Source organism: Barbus barbus, assembly GCF_936440315.1.
Source record: "Barbus barbus genome assembly, chromosome: 30".
In the NCBI taxonomy this organism is placed as follows: Eukaryota; Metazoa; Chordata; class Actinopteri; order Cypriniformes; family Cyprinidae; genus Barbus; species Barbus barbus.
In genome coordinates this window covers 2,933,892-2,957,337 of record NC_136758.1, presented here as the reverse complement: position 1 = coordinate 2,957,337, position 23,446 = coordinate 2,933,892, and the positions used below count along the sequence as shown (strand labels likewise).

Genomic DNA, 23,446 nt, shown 5'->3' with positions numbered 1-23,446 from the left:
GAATCCATTCCGTAGTGTTTCCTTCAGCCAGTGTTCAAATGTCCAATGTTCCACTGATGTTCTCTGGATAATTGAGTTGACTGGTATGCCGGGGCTGTTAGTAAAAGGCTATTTCTTAAGCTGTGGCATTATTTATAAAGGTAAATGTATTGCATTAGAAGCACACAATAATTGTGCCATTAGCACACGTCAAGTTTACTTGGAATGCCATTGCAATGCATTTTAAAGTCACTAAAAGTAAGGGATAGTATGATCTCAGTGTATTATTAGTATAATTTTAATGTACCTTCAACACTCTTACAGTGTAACTGAATTGCAATTGTAATGTCACCAAAATACATTTGAAGTTTTAGCTGAATGAATTCAGTATTTCACAAATTAAATAAGTTAATAATAAGTAAATTAAAATCAATGTTTTATGCATTGATATGATTACCACCGTTGTTGGTAATATATTTGTATTAAATTATAAAAACACAGAATACAGAAGAATTACAGCCAGAAATACAAAATTTCTGAATAAATTAAACACTAAAGTAAATTTAAATAACCAATTAAAACTGATTCAAACCATCAAAACCATTATATATTATATTATTGTTAAAATGTTAATAAAGTTGTTATAGTTTTATGACTTACTTAAAACTGAATTAAAATCTTGAATCCAGAAAAATGAAAACAGAAAACATGGAATTTGGAAAAGTAAAATAAAACAGATTTTTATTGGGACCCAGGCATTGGACAATTCAGTAAAACACGTTTATGCTTCAGAAAAGGTTTTGCTTTAGGCTTTGACCAAACCATCCAACATGCTTAATGTTTTGTGTATTTTTCACATCATTAACATCTTAAATAATTTTTGCGCTTGCTTATTTCACATTCAAGTTTGGGTGAATGAATACGTCACCAAATTTGACATCAACAACACCAAATGAAATTGCATCTCATGTGTTTCATACTCAACTGTGAAGCGCCACATTGCTTTTTTAGTCCTTTCCAATGCTTTAATTTTATGAAAAGAAAAGCATGAACATTCATCAAAGTACCTTTTATGTGCTCCATTAAAGAAAGAAGTTCATAGAGATTTGAAAGTATATATGGGAACTATTTATTTTTTCTTCCTTAACACAAACTCATACTCTATTCACTAGCAAGTCTATACTACATCTATTCTCATTGAATTGTCTCAGTAATATCTAATGGGAACTGTAAGTGAATGGCACTGAACGTGGTGCCTTGTATCGTTGATATGCCGTGCTGGTGGCTCCAGTACTGAGAGAAAAGCAGTGAAACATGGCAATTATGAAAATAATGAACCTCACCGTGGCCTTGGTGGAGCTCTCCTGAAGGTCCCAGAGCAGCACGTGGTTTTCAGCCAGAGATATCACACGCTTCCCATCACCCATGGGCTCCCACAATACACTGCAGGAGACATGAGAGAGGACACTGACAATGGATGGCCACAAATACAGTCATGTGCATTTATCCAGTGCAACGTTAGTCTTTCATACAATGTTTCAATGATGCTCTTTGCATATGTATGAAGAATGTTGATATAGTTGTGAGGTGTACAGAAATTAACCACACTGCAGTCCACACATCTATCATCATTAGATATAGAAAACTTTTCTTTATGAGCGCATGTCGTCTGAATGCAGTGCAATAATCATCCAAATTTGACCCAATCAAGGAAAATCTATCAAATTTGTTTAAAAAAAAAAACAGCTAAAGGGCTTTTAGTCAACAATTTTGATGCTCTTGCACAAAATTTATGAATTTCCTTTTGCTGATAACGTCATTAATGATTTATTTTTTAAATAACATATCATTAGCGTAAAATACTAAATCACATATTCAGTGTAAATGTATGCAGTTTGACAATCTAGTTTAGATTCATTAATTAATTACAGTATAATAATTTAATGAATAAGATGCAGGTTTTATTTTAATTGAACGGATGTCAATACAGACCATCAAATACGATTAAATGACTCGACTCAATTACTCCCTATGGTAATGATGAATAATAAAGATATTTTAAATGAATCTAATTCTAATCCATTATTAAATAATACCTCCATCAGACATTTGTTTTTACTTCAAAATTAAAACTATTCATATTTTTGTGACCTATATATACTGTATATACAGTATTTTGTAGATGAACAGTCAATATTAATAAGAGCATAATCATTACTGATTTACTCTTATAATTAATATGCATGCAGCTTTTTATGATCGCATATTAACTGAGAGACTAAATGGAATATTCGTACTGTAGAAATTACTGTGACAAATTCCTAAAAGTATTATCAAATATTTTATTTAGTAATATCATTAAAATATTGATGTTGATTAAAAAACGTCTATGGACCCTAAATAAATACATACTGGGGAAGCCGCTTCAAACTGTAGTTTGTCAAGCTACACATGATCAAGCATAAGTTGTGTAAAAGTAGCTAGCAAGATATAATCTACCATCAAAAACAAAAAACATCTAAATCTATTAAAAATATTGAAAAGTGCAATCTGCTTTAGAGCAATTTAGTGTGACTTCATCAAACCTGAACACATAAATTTAGGCTAAATACAATTCATGAAGAATAAACAACATGCTTTAACTAAATATTTAGTCACTGCACAATTAACATAATGCCACTATTTTTAGTTAATCTGCAGTATATAAAACTAACCAGGAAGAAATGTAGGTCCCACTTTATATTAGGTGGCCTTAACTACTATGTACTTACATTTAAATTAATCATTTGATACAATGCACTTATTGTGTACAAACATGTTTTTACATTGTACTTATATTTTTAAAAAATACCTATATGTAGTTACATCTGTAATTCATTTCTGTAATTACATTTATAATTACACTGTTGACCCATGCCTTAGACCTTAACCCACCCTTAAACCTACCCATACCACCAAACCTGTCTATAACTTTAACCATATCCCAGCTCAATAGCATCAGAAGTGTTTTGCAATACAATATGGACACAATAAGTACATTGTATTAAATGTACTAAAATAAAGTGTGACCGAAATGTATATTTGCTGCTTTGGTAAATGGCTCAAGTTTGATCTGAGGGAAGAAGGCAAGGTAGGAGGAGAGATGTCAGGAGGGAAGCCATGTATAGCAAATATCCACAATATAAAAGAGTGTGAGCATCGACTGGCCCCTGAACATCACAGAGATTACTCCATCATTACGGAAAGTATTGACTGACCTATATAACACAGTCTGCTTTCGTTTCTTCTTCCAATTGATCTAGCAGCGGTGGCTCTGATAACCCATCACACAGCCATTAGCCTGTCTCACGCTCAGCACGTCCCAGGCACAAATTCTCACAAATGCTCCATTGGCCACAAAGTGCTCAATGGGCATTGATTAAGAGGCGTCCGCTAGCTTTCAAAATGAAGAAATTATTTTCTGTTAGGCGCAAAAAAAAAACAAAAAAACATAGGTGACAACAAGTCTTTTTGGTACATTTTTCATTGATATCCTGTCTATTCTCTTCAGGGAAGCCTAAATTGGAATGTTTTCAAAACAGGCACATACTCACTAGAGAGACAGAACAGAAATTTTGTGCAAGGCATAAAAATTCCCTACGATACATGTTAACATTAGTCTCACATGGTCAGAATCTTGTCTATTTGACCAACATGTGCAACAACAACTTACATTTGGAAACAGGAATGTGTGAATTGCATCTGTAGCTGATCTGTGAGAAGTCAGAAGTGTCATTCATCTTAAACAGATGATATCAGAAGACTAAACACATTATCAGATCCCCAATCACACAGACAATCGCCTGAATCCATATAGAAAATAAAAATGCATTACGCTTGACTGCACATAAAATTAACCTAAATATGATCAACTTTGTGGACCACAATGCAGCACAGTTCTGCTGCCTTATGGTTTACATTGCAAGGAAAATCAAGTCGGTCTACAAACAGTACTCTGTTTTGCTCCTTGCCCTGTGTCTTCTATTTCATGACTAGATTACTGCAACTCACACCGTGTCAATTCACCAACACCTGCACTAAGCACATATTAAATACTGCCAATTGACTTATACCCAACAATTGGATCATCAATTACATTTGGCGCTCTACACTGGCTTCCAGTAAGTGTTGGAACTACATTCATGACCTTCTCCGGCAATGCTGCCAAAAGCCTGCCAGAACAATTACTTTCACTCTGTCATCACACTACATAACCTAACCATGCCGCCCTGATCAACACTGTACACCCTCACCCAGGTAAGGTACAGCTGATCATGTCATTCAGCATGCTTTCCTGTCTTTGTCCAAAGCCATCTTGAGGGATTTTTGGATTGATATTGCCTTTACTTTTCCTTCTCATTGCTCCTGTCATGGCCAATGTGCCGAGGGCCTTGAAGAAAGCACTGGTCAAATTTTTGAATTTTTCTTTCACTGGCTTCTTCTAAATGCTCCATCTAGAGCAAAGAAATCTCGAAAAGGAGGAAGGTCTTGGTTGCCTCAAAGACCAGATTAATGCCTGGTATCAAATTAGCCTGAAATAACTTTAAAGGGTATTATATGTAAATGAATAATGTATAGGCCTACTCTTTCTCTGTGTTGCCAGTACCAGTTTATTTGTCATCTGTTTTCTCTAGTCACGTAGCACCTAAAAATCACCTTTCTATTGCATAGACAGCCAACTTTTTGACACCTAATCTTGCCAACGGTGAATTAATCCTTTAAATTCTTTAGCCAAGGCTACTGAAACCTACCGGTGAAATGAGCCGATGCAAGGACCCATACCTTCAATGCAATGTAAGTTGCTCTAGATAAAAGCCTCTTTTGTGGTTCCTGGACCACAAAACTACAGCATACCCTCCCCATCCTGGGCCACCTTTGGGTATCTGATGTCCTTGTACATCATCACCTTTCTTGCCAGAGACTTCAAGAGTAACCTGTGAAGACCTGCGTACCTCAACACAAACACCGGCCAAAATACCCTTGGATGCAATGCAGGCCTTGTACTTTCCAGGCAGCTGTGACTAGTCGACTGCTCTCAACCAGCCTTTCAGTTTGTGACAGGTGGCCTGAACTGCTGTTGTGGCCATCAGGCTGCTGCTGAATTATTAAAACCAGTGACCCAGACTTTGTTGGTTCACATCCTTGCCCATCCAATCAGCTTCAGTAGGATCTACCTGCTTTCTGGTACTGACTTTTTAAATGACTGTCAGTTACTGTAAGTCAAGAAGACCTAGACTGTTGGTGGTTGCACCCCAGTTTTAAATTGGGGGAACAGACTTGACCAGCATAAATGTATTGCCAAGGCAAAGAGAATCATGGAGATGGTGTGGTAACATAATTCCTACCTCTGCGGCATCCAACTCATTAATAACATCTAAATTAATCTCGAGACAATACCGCAATTAAAACTCATACTCAACCTTACATAATGTTTTTAAATATTGAAATACTTTCTCTTATCCAGTTTATTGTGCAAAAACATCTATAAGCACTGCCTTAGTTTGAGCACTCAGGTACAGTCTGAAGTGTCTAATGTGCAATACTTGTGAGTTGTCCTCGTCTGGTATGTGATTTTTGTAAGACTTTTGTAGGCTGACTTACTGAAGAATGTAGACACTGAAATTGTCAATTGGCTGTAAACTAGGCTGACTTCACCCCTCTCCTCACCAGTCAGTCAAATCCCCACACAGCCCTCTTGGTCTCACTCCACTGGTTACCTACAGTTGTACCAACTTTGACCATCAGGAATCAGGACTGACACAGGAATTACATCGCCCCACCTAATTACACCCCTACAAGTGTATGTTCCCTCACACTATTTACGGTCATTGTGGTGCCTTCTTTGTTCCTCCGTGTATAAATGGGCTGCCAACCTCCACCTGATCTGCTGAAACCAAAAACTATTATCTGTTTATCTATTTTTGTATGTTTCATGTCTGCTTTATGCTAGTGTGCCAATAAAATTTACACTTGAAACTTTGTGTACTGCAAATATTGTTGACTTGCAATCTCTACTCCAGTACTCAAACACACTGTACAATGCCAAGAGAAGACACATACATGAAAACAAATGGTAGAAGTCACAAATAGTTTGTAAAGTGATAAAAAAAGACACAATATCTGATGAGTCTTCACTGTCAGTGAACATCTATAACTGCTTTTTATCTCTCAACAACAAAAAATAACATTCTTACAGCATTTTTATCCTCTTCAGGTGAAGACACACATGCTCCAAGCTGCAATGTTGTTCATGCACATGATGCCTTGGCTAAGAAATGTCCAATTTTTTTGGCTGTACATGCTTGTCAGGGAACTGTTGTGTGTGTCATGTGTTCCTGCCTCTTGTGCCCATATTTGGTTTGTTTCCTGTCCTTGTCTGATGTGATTAGTTCATTCGGTTCCAGGTGTGTTTGAGTTAATTTACCTGTGTATTTATAGTGTTGTGTGCCTCTGTGTTGTGCCATTTCGTCTGGTCTACTCGTTACTCCCCGGTGTTCCTGTCAGTGTCTGCCCTGCCCTGCCCTGCCCTGCCCTGCCTTGTCTTGTCCTGATGTCCTGTAAAGACTGTTTTTGAGTTACCTCCTTGTTTCCTGTGTCCTCCCTGCTGTGTGCACCGTGACAATGCTATTGATCGATTGCTCCTGTCTGCCGTTCTGCTGAGAGGTTTGCGATTGTAGCTCCGTGTAGCTTCGCTTTTCTGCTGAATTTTACTATCAATCTCTGTTGTTTAAAGTGATAAAATATTAAAAACTTAATTCCCTCCATATTTCTGATATTATCTATCAAACTAATCGGACTAATTTGATCATTCGCTTTTAATCTAAAACCGCGACTGCAACGCGTTTGTCATGCGTTAGCATTCGTTAGCCGGTTAGCTTTTCATTCCATTTGCGTTTCTATTTGCGCCTATTATTGTTTTCTTTTTTCTCGCTCCGTTTCATCTCTCTCTCGCTCCGTTTGAACTCACAAGTTCATCAAACAACAGTGGTAAGTAAATCATTCCTCTATCACGGTGAGTAATGGCTTCTTCTCCTGCTATTGTTATTTGCACTTCATGTCACATGTATAGTTTATCTATCTCTGTCGGCGATGAGGGATTCACATGTGATAAATGCAGGGATACAGTTAGGCTGACAGAGAAGATTTTAGAACTAGAGACGCGCATCCAAATTTTAACTGAGGACAGTAAGAATGTGAGGGCTGTAGATACTGCTTTGGATGCAACTAGCTCAGCGAGTCCTGTACATTGTTCGGTTCCGGTTGAGCCCGTGCAGCAGGGCAACTGGGTGACTGTGATGCGGCATAGTCGCGGGTCAAAACACCGCTCTTCCGTTCCAATCAAAACATCAAACAGGTTCTCCCCACTCAGTGACGCACCCACTGAGAAACCTGATGAAAGTGCTCTAGTTACTGGCGATTTTATTGTACGGAACGTGAAAATAGAGACACCAGCCACCATAGACCAATGTTTTTCCCGGGAGCCAGTGCGCCTGACATCTTGGCAAATTTAAAAGTGCTGGCTAATGCTAAACGTAAATTCAGTAAGATTGTTATTCACATCGGCGCTAATGATGTTCGAGTTCGCCAGTTGGATATTCACTAAAAATCATGTTAAAGAGGTGTGTGAACTTGCAAGTACGATGTCAGACACTGTAATATGCTCTGGTCCCCTCCCTGCTTACCGGGGTGACGAGATTCATAGCAGACTGCTGTCACTCAATGGCTGGATGTCTAAGTGGTGCCTGCAGAATAAGATAGATTTTATAGACAATTGGACAAGTTTTTGGGGCAGACCTGACCTGTTGAAAAGAGATGGTCTTAGATAGCGATGATATCTCAGATCACTATCTAGTCTTGTGTAAACTCCATATAGATAAAACTGTAAATTCTACTCCTTGTTACAAGTATGGTAGAACCATCACTTCTACCACAAAAGACTGCTTTGTAAGTAATCTTCCTGATTTATCTCAATTCCTCAGCATAGCCAACAGCGCAGAAAAACTTGATGATGTAACAGAAACTATGGACTCTCTCTTTTCTAGCACTTTAGATACAGTTGCTCCTTTACGCTTAAGGAAGATCAAAGAAAACGGTCAGACTCTGTGGTATAATGAGCACACTCGCACCCTAAAGAGAGCAGCCTGGTAAATGGAATGCAGCTGGAGGAAAACAAAACTAGAGGTATTTTGTATAGATTGGCGGGAAAGTACCCTATCCTACAGAAAAGAATTAAAAACTGCTAGATTTGATTATTTTTATTCTCTTCTAGAAGAAAACAAACATAACCACCGGTATTTATTCAATACAGTCACTAAATTAACGAAAAAAATAAAGCATCAACGGGTGTTGGCATTCCCCAAGAGCACAGCAGTAATGACTTTATGAACTACTTTACTTCCAAGATCTATATTATCAGAGATAAAATTGTAATCATGCAGCCGTCAGCTACAATATCGCATCAGATCAGATCAGTGCACTATGGATCCCTTGAGGATAGGGGTGGGCGATATGGAAAAAATATCATATCACAATTGTTTTAAGAAATATCACGATTCACGATTTTATCACAGTTCTTTGTCATGTTGGTTTTACTATTTTGGTTTTACAAGTTGTCTGAGCATTACAGCCAAACTAGAAAGACAAAGCCTTTCAAGGTAACAAAAAGAAAAGAAAAAGACATGGCAGATATTTAGGCCAAAGTGGGCGAAGATAAAAATCTTTGTCATTATTTTATCTTTCTTATTAAAAAATAAGAACAAAGATACACATTACAAATACACATAATATACAAATAAAACAAACAGTGCTTTATTTTCAGGTACAATAGGTGTATTTAGCAGAGCATTCAATGAAATTGAATGAACAAATATAAAAATAAAACACTACATAGACTGGTTCCTAAAGCAACTGTATTAAAGTTTTTCAGTCAAGAATAGTGAGTGATTTTTCTCTTTGCGTTTTGTTAACGTTAAATGAATAGTTCCCCCCAAAAATAAATATTCTGTCATCTGTCTGTCAATTCTGTCATGTTTTATTTTTATAGCATCATTTACTCAAAAGTTGTTTTAAACCGAATGAGTTTCTTTCTTCTGCTGAACATAAATGCTATTTTGAAGAAGGTGGAAAACCAAACAGTTGCTGGTCCACAGTGCCTTCCATAGGATTTTTCTTTCCTGCTATCAAATTCAGTGTGGACTAGCAACTGTTTGGTTACCCTAATTCTTCAAAATATCTTATTTTGGGTTCAGCACAAGAAATTAATAGAGGTTTGGGACAACATGTGAGTGAGGAAATAATGACAGAAATTACATTTTAGGGTGAACTATCCCTTTAATGACAGTCGACAGCATGTTTAGTGTCCTGTCCCTTTAAGACCTGCACGCATCTAATATACAGGCACGCATCTATTTCTCTCTTAACTATTTACTTTAATTTTAGAGATAACCAACTGTATGTAAACTTGTGTGTTTTGACAGTAATAGCGCAAAAGATAAGTTAGTTCAGTAATCAGGCGCTGTTAGACAGGCTTTTTAGTGTGCGTGCTTCAGGTGTATGCGCGCAGAACAAGCGCACGTCAGACCAGCGCGCGAATTAAACATTTAACCATCAAGGCTTGTATGCAAATAATGTACTTTTGCGATCGCGAACAAGTGCAGTGTCCTGTCAGAGTAACTCTACTGCTGTATGTGGTGTTGTACAGTATATAGAGATGGAGGCGCCAGAACTGTATTTGGCATAATGCACGCTATAGCACGATACCACGATATTTCTTCAAAAGCAGATCGTGGAGACATTTTTATCGTCCATGATCTAAAATCGTCATATCGCACACCCCTACTTGAAGAACAATTCCACTCATTCTCTACTATAGGAGAGAAAGAACTGTATAAACTCTTTAAATCCTCTAAACCAACAACATGTATGTTAGACCCTATTCCATCTAAACTACCAAAAGAGCTGCTTCCAGAAGTCATAGATCATCATTGTCATTAGGATATGTCCCCAAAACCTTCAAATTGGCTGTAATTAAGCCTCTCATTAAAAAACCACAACTTGACCCCAAAGATCTAGTTAATTACAGACCGATCTCAAATCTCCCTTTTCTGTCAAAGATACTAGAAAAGGTAGTATCCTCACAATTATATTCCTTCTTAGAGAAAAATGGTATCTGTGAGGAATTCCAGTCAGGATTTAGACTGTATCATAGTACTGAGACTGCTCTCATTAGAGTTACAAATGACCTGCTTCTATCATCTGATCGTGGTTGTATCTCTTTATTAGTGCTACTGGATCGTAGTGCTGCGTTCGACACTATCAACCACAACATTCTTTTGAATAGACTAGAACACTTTGTTGGCATTAGTGGAAGTGCCTTAGCATGGTTCAAATCGTACTTATCTGACCGCCATTAGTTCGTAGCAGTGAATGAAGAGGTATCATATCGATCACAAGTGCAGTATGGAGTACCTCAAAGCTCAGTGCTAGGGCCGTTACTTTTCACGCTTTACATGTTACCCTTGGGAGATATTATCAGGAGACATGGTGGTTAGCTTTCACTGTTATGCAGATGATACTCAGCTCTATATTTCTTCACGGCCCGGTGAAACACACCAAATTGAGAAACTAACGGAATGCATAGTCGATATAAAAAACTGGATGACGAGTAACTTCTTACTGCTAAATTCTGAAAAAACAGAGTTAATTATCGGACCTAAAAACCCCACATGTAATAACCTAGACCACTATCTAACACTTGACGGCTGCTCTGTCAATTCTTCTTCATCAGTTAGGAACCTAGGTGTGCTGTTTGATAGCAAGCTTTCATTTGAAAGCCATGTTTCTAGCATCTGTAAAACTGCGTTTTTCCATCTCAAAAACATATCTAAATTGCGACCTATGCTCTCAACGTCAAATGCTGAAATGCTAATTCATGCATTTGACCTCAATGTTAGACTATTGTAATGCTTTATTGGGTGGTTGTTCTGCACGCTTGATCAACAAACTACAGCTGGTCCAAAATGCAGCAGCTAGAGTTCTTACTAGAACCAGGAAGTATGACCATATTAGCCCGGTTCTGTCAACACTGCATTGGCTCCCTATCAAACATCGTATAGATTTTAAAATCTTGTTAACTACTTATAAATCCCTGAATGGCTTAGCTCCTCAGTACTTGAGCGAGCTCTTATCACATTATAGTCCTCCACGTCCGCTGCGTTCTCAAAACTCTGGCCGTTTGATATTACCTAGAATATCAAAATCGACAGCGGGCGGCAGATCCTTTTCCTATTTAGCACCCAAACTCTGGAACAATCTACCTAATACTGTTTGGGAGGCAGACACACTCTGTCAGTTTAAATCTAGATTAAATACACATTTCTTTAACCTGGTTTACACGTCACACACTAATGCACTTCTATTATTCAAATCCATTAAAGGATTGCTAGGCTGCATTAATTAGATCAACTGGAACCGGGAACACTCCCCATAACACACAATGTACTCATTACATCGTAAGAAGAATGGCATCTACGCTAATATTTGTCTGTTTCTTTCTTATTCTGTGTCCGGATCAGATGGTGGATCGGCGCCGGGAGATGATGTCTCTCTGGATGAGCCCCGGGGACATATCCCCAGTGAAGACCTCGACTTAAATACAATAAAAATAAAAATAAAAAAAATAACTAAACATATAATAAAATACCTAACTACATAATACTGTTATTGTTAGAAATTGCAACAATATAAAATAGAAATATAATACATTTTTACGTTTAAATTTTTATTAAAAAAGTAAGTAAACAATAAATAAACAATCTCCTGGCCAGAGGAGAACTGGCCCCCCAACTGAGCCTTGCTTTCTCCACCGCTGTCGCCTCTGGTTTGCTCAGTTGGGGACACTTCATTTCTAGCGATTATCATCAATTTGATTTCACAGATACTATTTAAACTAAACTGATCTAGACAATGACATCTCTAAATTCAATAATGAAATGCCTTAACTGAAAATTGAGTGTTTAATCTTATTATTATACATTGCTGACACTCTATCCTCCAATTTGATACTGTTAAGTGCTTTGACACGATCTGTACTGTTAAAAGCGCTATATATATAAAGGTGACTTGACTTGACATTATTACTTCAGTCTCACTTTAGAGCAGCTGCATGTGGGTTACTCAGGGTTTATTGTAATTCAGGCATACTGATCCATCATTAGGCTATTGTTTATCAAACATTTCATTTTTATAAGGTGCCTATGATATAGTGCAAATATTGCAATTTAATCAATCTGGCATCTGCTGTTGATGGTCTCAGTGCGGTATCCACTATCCCCTGGCAGTTGGATGTATGATGGGGAAAACGAGGGCAGGAACATCTTCAATCAACCTATTTCTGATAACAGAGTCAAGACTCATTCGTGTTTATCCATATTCAAGCTTGCTACATGTTTCACCAAGTTTGACTTCAATGATCCCCAATGGACATCAGTTGTGAGTGATTGAGACATGCAATGTGTGAATTTTGCCAAAAACTGTCTGTTTGTTTTGGTGGTATAGAAAAGAGCAGCTGGGTCATTCTGCATGACATCTCTAGTATTCCAAGGAAGAAAGAAAGTCAAAAGGTTTTAGAGTAACATGACAATGACAACATTTTTATTTCATCTTTAGCCTTTCATCTTTCAGTACAGTGAGGAGGAGGAGGAGATCTGAATTTATTGATTTTTTTGCTTTAACTGAAGTGAAATTCCATTAGTATGTGCAACTGCCTCATCTGATGGATGTGAGTATGATGGCCTGCCATTTGGTAAAAGCTTAAAAAAAATCTGGTAAAAGCTGTTTGTTTGTTTTGTTTCTATTCTGTGTTGTGAATTATGGTGCATGAAATAAAGCATGTGAGACAAAAGAAAAGTGCAGAGGTTGAAAATAAAACCAAACAGATGGGTGCATGAAATACAGAGCAAATAGATTTCTGTAATATCTAGAAAAGAACTGAACAATAGATTGAAGGAAGGCAGAGCCAAAATGCTGCAAGAGATGGAGACAAAGCGAGACGGAGAGAGAGAAAGGGAAATAAAAGCCATGACGAGAAGGAAAGCAAAGCTAGGAAAGAGGGAGAGAGAACAGGGAAGCTGCAGGGTTAAATCGATAGCGTGTGGCTTACCAGGCCACGCTGCCGTGGGCCGTGTTGTCAAGGTGACAGAGAAGCTCCAAGGTCTGCGGGTTGTTTGATGAATCATCGGGGGACTCGTGGCTGCCTGATTCCCATTCCGGGGGCATCCTCCACACTGCCGCACATGGGAGCACTCGACTCTCAGACGCTGGCCGACAGGAAACACACACACAGAATCTCACATAAGCATGTATGCACACAAAACAGCTTAAAAACACAGGCACAACCGCTTCGGCTCATTTGTAATCTGAAGCACACCGAGTGCATGACAACCAAAAGAAAACAAGGATGCAGAGTCTTTAGAGATGCATTTAAACGTTATCACACCATCAACCGTATCAATCTGGTCACATTATTTGACGGCTAATGTATATTATGTGTATGTATTCATGGGGAATGTGTGTGGTTCGTTTCTAATGCATCTGTGGATTGTCTTCCAGCAGCACATATCATATGAGCAGCACAGTGTCTGTTCTCTCAGTAGTGTATACTGCCTCTGGAGGCCAGATCACTCATGACGCTTTATTACCGTATTGACCCGAATAAAAGACGACCCTGATTATAAGACAACCCCCCTTTTTCCAGATGTACCTTTCAGAAAAAAGTTTTTTTGAAAAACAAATATTGTATTTTTTTCTCTCTGTGAAACACATTTTTTCTTCAATTATTTTCATATTGCATATTTTTCCTATTTAAATTTTTGCTTTGAAAGTATGGTGAATACTGGTAAAATGTACCAACAATGACATTTAAAAATATACACTTTTTGATATACCATAAAAATAACAGGTAGCCCATCTGAATTATATAACATTTAGTCCATCCATCTCATAGTAGCCTGCCAAAATTTTATTAACAGTAGAAGTGAAATCTTATTGTAGTCTTCAAATCTGGGCACTGTCTTATGTTTTAAAATCACTTACAGAGGAAGTTTGGTCCCATCAGGCTAATGACAGTCACGACTGGAAGCTTTTCTTTTTCTTTTGTTTTCACTCACGATCTTCTAACATTATTACAACACACATTACATATTTCATGGCACACTCGTTTTATGCGTGTTTGGCGCCACTTATTGCTGCGGGTGTATTATTGACATGTTAAAGTCTAGACCCTGAATATAAGACGACCGTGTTTTTCAGATGTATTTCCAAGAAAAAAAACATAGTCTTATATTCGGGTCAATACGGTAATTCAAACACTCATCTTTAAGATTGGAATGAATGAATGAATGAATGAATGAATATCATGTTGTTTCAAAAATACCCTGTTCACTACATTACAGATTTGGAAATAATTACATTAGTTAACATGAACTAACTTCTAAAGAATTTACAAAACTACCTCTAAAGAATTTTAGTTCATATAACTTCAACATTTACTAATAATTTATTAAAATCAAAAGTTTCACTTGTTCATATTATTTAATCATGGAACTGAGCTGTCACAAATTAACAATGAACGTTTTATTTTTATTAGGTAATTGCCATTGTCACTTAATGGCAGTTAATGCATTAATCAAGTTAATGTTGGACCTTATTGTACAGTGTTACGAGGAAATAATCTGAATGCCAAAAATATATACATACATACACATACACTATATTGCCAAAAGTATTGGGTCACCCCCTTCTAATGAACATGTTTGACTACTTTAGTAATTATGTGTTGAATCATCCAGTAATAAAATGTGACATTCTGTACTTTTGTATCATATTCATCTTTGTCTCATATTCAACAAAACTACAGAATGTCACATTTTATTATTGGGTGATTCAACTCATAGATGTTTTACCAGCTAAGAAGTTCAGCACTTTTAGAGTTCATTCCTCTATCTGATGTGAGCATAAGTATTGGAACAGTTGCCTCACAGGTCTAAGTGACCAGCTGTGTCCTGTTGCATTAATTCTTCAGATATTAAAAGCAGGGAATGTGTCGTATCAGTTATATCCATTACTTCTGTATTCTGAATCTTGCATTCGATGATGACACACAAACCAGGATGAAGATGAGGGAGCTGACTTTGAGAGAAAAGCAAGCAATTTGTATGCTAAAAGAAAACAGGAAGTCAATTAGAGCTATAGCAAAAACAAAGGGCATGGAGAAATCAAGAGTTTGGAAACCACCAGCGACACCAGCAACCAACAACGACCTGATCGGCTGAGAAAACAACAGTAGTCGATGACAGACAAATCATAAAAGCTGTGAAAATGAATCCTAAAAGGCATGTCTGTAAAATCACCAACAACTTCCAGAAAGCTGGGGTGATGCTCTGACAATCTACTGTCCTCAGGAGACTTTGACACAGAATTACAGATGCTACACAGCAAGATGCAAACCTCTGACCAGCACCAAACATAGAAAGGCAAGATTAGAGTTTGCAAAAAAGCACAAAGGTGAGCCAGAAGAGTTTTGGAACTGTGTTTATGGACCGATGAGACAAAGATGAACCTTTATCTAAGTGATGGGAAAGCAAAAATGTGGAGAAAAAAGGGAACTGCAATTATCCCAAGCATACAGCCTCATCTGTAAAGCATGGTGGAGGTGGTGTCATGGCATGGGCATGCATGGCTGTCTCTGGAACAGGCCCTCTCAACTTTACTGATGACTAAATGTATGATGACAGCAGCAGAATGAATTAGGAAGGGTACAAGACCATCTTGCCTACCAATATTCAAGAAAATGCCACCAGATTCATTGGGAAGTGCTTCATATTGCATCAGGACAATGACCCAAAACACCCTGCCAGTTCAGTCAAGGAATTTATAAGAGCAAAGAAATGGAAAGTGTTAGATTGCCCAAGTCAATCTCCAGATTTAAATCTGATTGAACATGAATTTCACCAGCTGGAGAGGAGAGTAACGGCAGAAACTCCCCAAAACAAGCAACAACTGGGATTGACTGCATTAAAGGCTGGGGAAAGTATTTCAAAGGATGAGAGCAAGAGTCTGGTGATGTCTATGGGTCACAGACTCACTGCTGTGATTGTGTGCAAGGGATCTGCAACTAAATAATAGCTTTTAATCTTTTATATCTGCCTTATGTTCAACTGTCCCAATAGTTATGCTCACATCAATGAGTGGGATGAACTCTAAAAGTGCTGTTATTTTTATTTGGTAAAACATATATGCATTGAAATGGCTAATAATAAAATGTGACATTCTGTAGTTTTGTCTCATATTCATCTTTTAATCATATTTGCAAATGTCTTGACTCCACAACCAACAGAGCAATTTTGTCTTTACTGTTCCAATACTTATGGAGGGCACTGTATATATTTCATTATGAGAAACATTTAAAAAACTGTCTTAGTTTTTAAAACACACAAACATTTTGTTATTTAAAAATGAATAAGTAAGTAATGTTATACAAAACAGGCAGCAGTCTCTCTTCTGATGTGTGGGAGAATGAGAATGAGTGTTCGGTGCAGTGGCGGCTTCCTCCGGTGTAACGGCCGCTTTGGGAGACGTTCAGAAATGCATATCAGCACTTTCTGCATCAGCCGAAAAGTGTACTGCTAGTTATGGGTTACAGATAAAACCTGTAGCCAATAATTACATATATACAATAATACATGGCAAGGTGCTGTCAGTCCTCTGTCGTGTGTGTCATGTGTTCCTGCCTCTTGTGTCCATATTTAGTTTTTTTTCCTGTCTTTCTTATATGTAATCATTAGTTAATTCTTGTCCAGCCGTGTTTGTCTCGTTATCTATGATTATCCCTTGTATAATAGTCCTGTCTGTTGAGTTTGATTTCGTCTGGTCTACTCATTACTCTCCGATGTTCCTGTCTGTGTCTGTGTCTGCCTTGCCTTGTCCTGCCATGTCTTGATGTCTTCATTAAAGACATATATTTGAGTTTACAGCCTCGTCTGCGTGTTCCTGTTTCCTCCTCGTGTGTGCACCGGGACAGGTGCAGTAAGCAATTTCTAAGAAACGATGTTGATATTTTAATCACCAAGGGCCAGTTTTAGGCCAAGGGCCAGGGCAAATTAGCGCGAGAGTACAATTCCAAAAGAGCACCGATGGTCATGGAAATTTCTGCGGGTGATTTACTAACAATGTGCAAATGAAAGTACACAGACGCAATTTCTCATTTACATATCGACCAACGCAATATATCTGGTATTGCGTGACTCCTAGTTGAGGGGTCCAAGTCGTCTTTTATTTCCCGAAGCAAATTAAAAATAGCATGGCTTGGCAAACGATATGTTTGGATAATGTGTTCTTCTGGCATTCAAAATAAATTAATACATGTGGAAAAATCCTCTCTCTTCTACCACGTGCTCTCTGTTCTCTGCTGTGCCTCCGCCAGCAACAACAATTGCAACCATTTCAAGCGCAATAAGGTCAGGCATGAAAATAACTGTATCAGAATCAGAATCAGAATCAGAATCAGAAAGAGCTTTATTGCCAAGTGTGTTTGCACACACAAGGAATTTGTCTTGGTGTTATAAGCTTCCAGTACAGAAAGTACAAACATAGTGCAGACAACATATAATTAAGGTGATAAAGAACACTAATGAAGAGAATATACAATAATTAAGAATAACAATAGTAATAAAAATAAAAATATACAGAAAAGAGACATGACCATAGACAGAACTGTGAATGTGCATGTGTCCTATGTGCAGATGAAGGTTTGATGGGTTATTTACAGATGTACAGTACCGGGGTGTGTTATGTGTTGTTCAGGTGGGATACGGCCTGGGGGAAAAAACTGTTCTTGTGTCTGGCTGTTCTGGTGCTCAGTGATCTGTAGCGCCGGCCAGAGGGCAACAGTACAAAGAGAGAGTGAGCTGGGTGTGAGGGGTCCAGAGTGACTTTCTTAGCCCTTTTCCTCACTCTGGAGGTGTAAAGTTCTTGGAGGCTGGGCAGAGGGGCACCGATAATTCTCTCAGCAGTCCTAACTGTCCGTTGTAGTCTTCTGATGTCTGTTTTGGTAGCTGAACCAAACCAAACAGTTATAGAAGAACATAGGACAGACTCGATGATTGCAGAGTAGAACTGTTTCAGCAGCTCCTGAGGCAGGTTGAACTTCCTTAGCTGGCGGAGGAAATACAGCCTCTGCTGGGCCTTTTTCGCAATAGAGTCAATGTGATTGTCCCACTTCAGGTCCTGGGAGATGGTGGTGCCCAGGAATCTGAATGACTCTACTGAAGTCACAGTGCTGTTCATGATGGTGAGTGGGGGGAGAGCAGGGGGGTTTCTCCTGAAGTCCACTATCATCTCCACAGTTTTGAGCGTGTTCAGCTCCAGGTTGTTAAGACTGCACCAGACAGCCAGCTGCTCAACTTCCTGTCTGTAAGCAGACTCGTCACCATCCTTGATGAGGCCTATGACTGTAGTGTCGTCCGCAAACTTCAGGAGCTTGACAGAGGGGTCCTTTGATGTGCAGTCATTCGTGTAGAGGGAGAAGAGCAGTGGGGAGAGAACGCAACCCTGAGGGGCGCCAGTGCTGATGGTGAGAGTCCTGGATGTGAGTTTGCCCAGCCTCACTAGCTGCTGCCTGTCTGTCAGGAAGCTGGTGATCCACTGACAGATGGAGGAGGGCACAGAGAGCTGTCTCAGTTTGTCTGAGAGAAGGTCAGGTATGATGGTATTGAAGGCCGAGCTGAAGTCCACAAATAAGATCCTTGCATAATTCCCAGGTTTGTCGAGGTGTTGCAGGATGTAATGCAGTCCCATATTGACAGCGTCATCCACAGACCTGTTTGCTCTATAGGCAAACTGAAGAGGATCCAGCAAGGGTCTAGTGATGTCCTTCAGGTAGGCCAGGACCAGTCTCTCAAGTGACTTCATGACCACAGACGTGAGTGCGACAGGTCTGTAGTCATTAAGTCCAGTGATTTTGGGCTTTTTGGGGACGGGAATGATGGTGGAGCGTTTGAAGCAGCGGGGAACTTCACACAGCTCCAGAGATCTGTTGAAGATTTGTGTAAAGATGGGGGCCAGTTGGTCAGCACAGACTTTTAGACAGGCAGGTGAAATACCGTCTGGTCCTGAAGCTTTCCTAGATTTCTGTTTTCTGAAGACCCGGTTCACATCCTCTACACAGACTTTAAACGCAGGTAGAATGGTGGGGGAGGGAGTAAGGGGGGTTGCAGGGGGGGAAGGTGAATGTGTGAAGTGCAGATCAGAGCGGGTGCTGGGTGTCAATCTGGCCTTTTCAAATCGGCAGTAAAACACATTGAGATCGTCAGCCAGTTGTTGATTCTCTGCAGACTGTGGGGGTGGTGACTTGTACATGGTGATGTTCCTCAGACCAGTCCATACCGACGCCGGATCGTTGGCTGAAAGTTCTTTTTTCAACTTCTCAGAGTAGTTCTTTTTAGCCACTCTGATCTCCTTTGTTAGTCTGTTCCTGGCCTGGTTATACAAGATTTTATCCCCACTTCTGTAAGCGTCCTCTTTGGCCTGACGAAGCTGTTTGAGTTTCCCAGTAAACCACGGTTTATCATTATTGAATGATAAGAATGTCCTGGTGGGGATGCATATATCCTCACAGAAACTGATATATGATGTTACAGTCTCTGTGAGTTCATCCAGATCGGTGGCAGCGGCTTCAAAAACAGTCCAATCAGTGAGGTCAAAACAAGCTTTTAAATCTTGCTCTGCTTCATTAGTCCATCTCTTAACGGTTCTTAATACAGGCTTCGAAGATTTGAGTTTTTGCCTATAGGTCGATATGAGATGAACCAAACAGTGATCAGAGAGCCCCAGAGCTGCCCGTGGGACAGAGTGATATGCATCTTTAATTATTGTGTAACAATGATCCAATATATTTATGTCTCTGGTGGGACATGTAACGTGCTGTCTGTATTTTGGCAGTTCGCGGGAGAGATTTGCTTTATTAAAATCTCCAAGAATGATTAAAAAAGAGTCCGGGTACCTTTGCTCCGTTTCAGATATTTGTTCAGCCAGCTGTTGCATCGCGGCGCTCACGCACGCGTCCGGAGGCACGTACACATTCACGAGAATGAAGGAGGAAAACTCTCGGGGTGAATAGAACGGCTTACAGTTTATGAAGAAGGCCTCCAAATTAGGAGAACACATCTTCTTCAGAGTTGTTACATCTGAACACCAACCTTCATTTATGTAGAAACATAGTCCACCACCTCTCGTTTTCCCCGTTAGCTCCGTGATGCGGTCTGATCTGAACAGCTGATATCCAGGCAAATGAAGCATGTTATCCGGGATGTTTTCACTCAGCCAGGTTTCAGTGAAGCACAATGCAGCAGAGTTTGTAAAGTCCTTATTTGTGTGGGTGAGGAGAAGTAGTTCATCCATTTTGTTAGGAAGGGATCGGAGATTCGCTAGATGAATGCTTGGGAGCGCAGTTCGGAAGCCGCGTTCGCGGAGTTTAACCAGCGCGCGTTTGACTAGGACCGCTGCCCCTCCGACCAAAACATCCAACAAAGCGTCTGAATAATCAAAAACCGGAAAAAAATTGTCCGGTGTGTGTTGCCTTATGTCCAGTAGTTCGTCTCTGGTAAAACTGACAGTAGGAAAATGACTAAACACAGAACAAACAAACAAAAACAACAAAAGTACGGGAGCGTTCCACACCACAGCAGCCATACTCGGCGCCATCTTGAGTTATTGTTATTATCCACGCCTTTTCAGCGCTAATCCTTCACTGCGCGTCTTTAGTAAAACCTGACAGTACTATTTTAATGCCAAAAGACGGTTTGCGCTGGCGCAAGCTGTTAGTAAAACCGGCCCCAAATCACCAAAACAAACACACCCCTACGCAAAAGGATCACAACTCTGTCTTGATAGCTCCGCCCCCAAATTTATGAACATGCTATGCAACAAGGGAGTGGACACGCCCCTTACTGGTGATTGGCTACAAATATGTTCTGGTGCTTGGTCTGATCCACTTTCAGCAGCGTTTCTCAGAAATCACTTACTGCACCTTTAATGCTTTGAAGAGATTTCTGTCATTTATTACATTTTTCATTTTAGGGATTTTTTTTTTTTTTACTTCTATTCCACCACATTTTCGAAAGCATACTATCTTAATTTAGGCTCCACTACTTTCAAGAAAAAAAAAAATAACAACGATGCTATTTAAAAATTAAGTATTTAAATATTGAAATGAATTATTTTCTGCCTCACTCAATGAAGAGAATGCATATAAGATCAGTTTTATGTTCAAACTTTTTATTGCAAAACAGTCACTATTACAGAACAAACTGTTACATATTATCCGTTTTTTCTTTTTTACAAAAAAAAAAATAAAATAAATAAAAATAAAATAAAATAAAAATGAAATAGAAAATAGAAACAGAAGTAAAGATAATGTTCAGATAAGTGTACACACAAACATCTGAATATACAAATACTATCACTCAACCACAATCATGTTTCCAGAAATACATTATCATTATTGAAACTAAATAAGTACTATTAAAATAAAAGTAAAAAAAAAAAAAAAAAAAAAAAAAAAAAAAAAGGGGGGGGGGGGGGGGAGGTGCATCTATTAATTAGAAGGCAAGGAGTTAAGAGACTTAAAATACTTTATAAAACACTGCCACTTTTTAAAGAAATTACTTTTCCCAGAGCATCTAACCTTTTCCAGTTTAAGAAAAGACATGGTATCCACAAGCCATTGAGATGTAGTTGGAGGTTTCTTAGATTTCCAGCGGAGTAAAATACAGCGCCTAGCTAATAATGAAGTAAAGGCTAAAATATCAAGTTGTTTAGAATTAAACTGAGACCAGATCTTTGGTACCCCAAAAATTGCTAGATCAGGGCATACGTCTATATTGACCTGTAACACCTTAGACATAATGGTAAAATAATTAACCCAGTAATTCTGCAACATAGGACAGGTAAAAAACATATGACTCAAATTACACTGAGATGCATGACATCGGTCACATCTATCTTCGATATTGGGAAAGATTTCAGATAATCTGGCCTTAGAGAAATGGATCCTATGAAATACTTTAAACTGTATCAGGTTGAGACGAGCACAAATTGTACTCGAGCGTATTCTGTCCAGCGCACCTAGCCACCATTCATCTTCAAAGCTTTCTCCCAACTCACACTCCCATGCGGTTTTAATTTTAGTAAGTGAATAATCATCTAAGCTTAAAATACAGCCATAGATTTTTGAAATTTGTGACTTGTGTTGAGGGTTAAGTTGTAGTAACTCTTCCCATACCTGTACCTGGGGCAGGGTTGGGTAACCAGGAAATAAAGTAGCAGAGCAATGTCTAGCCTGCATGAATCGAAAAAAATGAGATTCTGGCAACCCCAATTCAGAGGAAAGCTGTACATAACTACAAAATGTGCCATCTCTATACAGGTCTTGAAAAAATCTTATACCTTTTGCATGCCATTGCTTAAAAATAGGATCAGTAAGAGATGAAGGAAACATATGATTCTCCAGTAACGGCATTAGTGTTGAAGCAGAAGTAAATTTAAAGTGTTGTCTGAATTGACACCAGATCCGAACTGCAGCTACAACTACTGAGCTATGCGTTAGAGAAGAGGAGACATGGAAAGATAGAGGAGAAGTAAGTAAAGCCAAGAGAGAGGTTGATGTACATGAGTTGGCCTCCAATCTGCACCAAGGTGCAGTGGATGAACTGAACCAATATGTTAACTTATGAATGTTCACTGACCAGTAATAAAACATAAAATTGGGTAGCGAAAGCCCACCACTCAGATGACATCTATAAAGCAGTGATTTTCGAATTCTGGGAGATTTACCACCCCACAAAAAGTGAGTAATAATCTGATCGAGAGATTTGAAAAAATGCTTAGGTAAGTAGAAAGGAACACACTGAAAAACAAAAAGAAACTTGGGCAAAATATTCATTTTCACTACATTAATACGACCAATCAATGATAAGGGTAAACTGCTCCATTTCTGAAAATCAGACTTTGATTGCTCCAACAAAGGAAGAAAGTTAGCAGCTAGAAGGGAGGGAAAAGATCTAGTAATATTGATGCCAAGATATCTGAATCCTGATATACTTAGTCTAACTGGAACATCTGATTGCATCAGACCCATAGCCAATAAATTAACAGGGAAGCATTCGCTTTTATTATAATTTATTTTATAACCAGAGAATGAGCCGAATTGTTCTAATTTGGATAAAATAGTTGGAAAGCTGGAAATTGGGTTAGAAATATATAATAATAAATCATCTGCGTACAATGACAACTTAATTTCGATACCTGACCGCACCACACCATTAAGCAGGGGGGAAGACCTCAAAGCTATTGATAAGGGTTCTATGACCAGGGC

General features: G+C 38.7%; 1 protein-coding gene across 1 annotated transcript in view; it reads right to left on the bottom strand.

The window, feature by feature from the left end:
* Positions 1–23,446, bottom strand: part of eipr1 (EARP complex and GARP complex interacting protein 1) — a 60,552-nt gene that overhangs the window by 23,081 nt on the left and 14,025 nt on the right. The window contains exons 4-5 of the mRNA XM_079385486.1: positions 13,178–13,334; positions 1,323–1,422 (exon numbers count right to left, since the gene is read on the bottom strand). Of these exons, the coding sequence (XP_079241612.1) occupies positions 1,323–1,422; positions 13,178–13,334 (257 nt within the window). The remainder of the gene's footprint in view (positions 1–1,322; positions 1,423–13,177; positions 13,335–23,446) is intronic.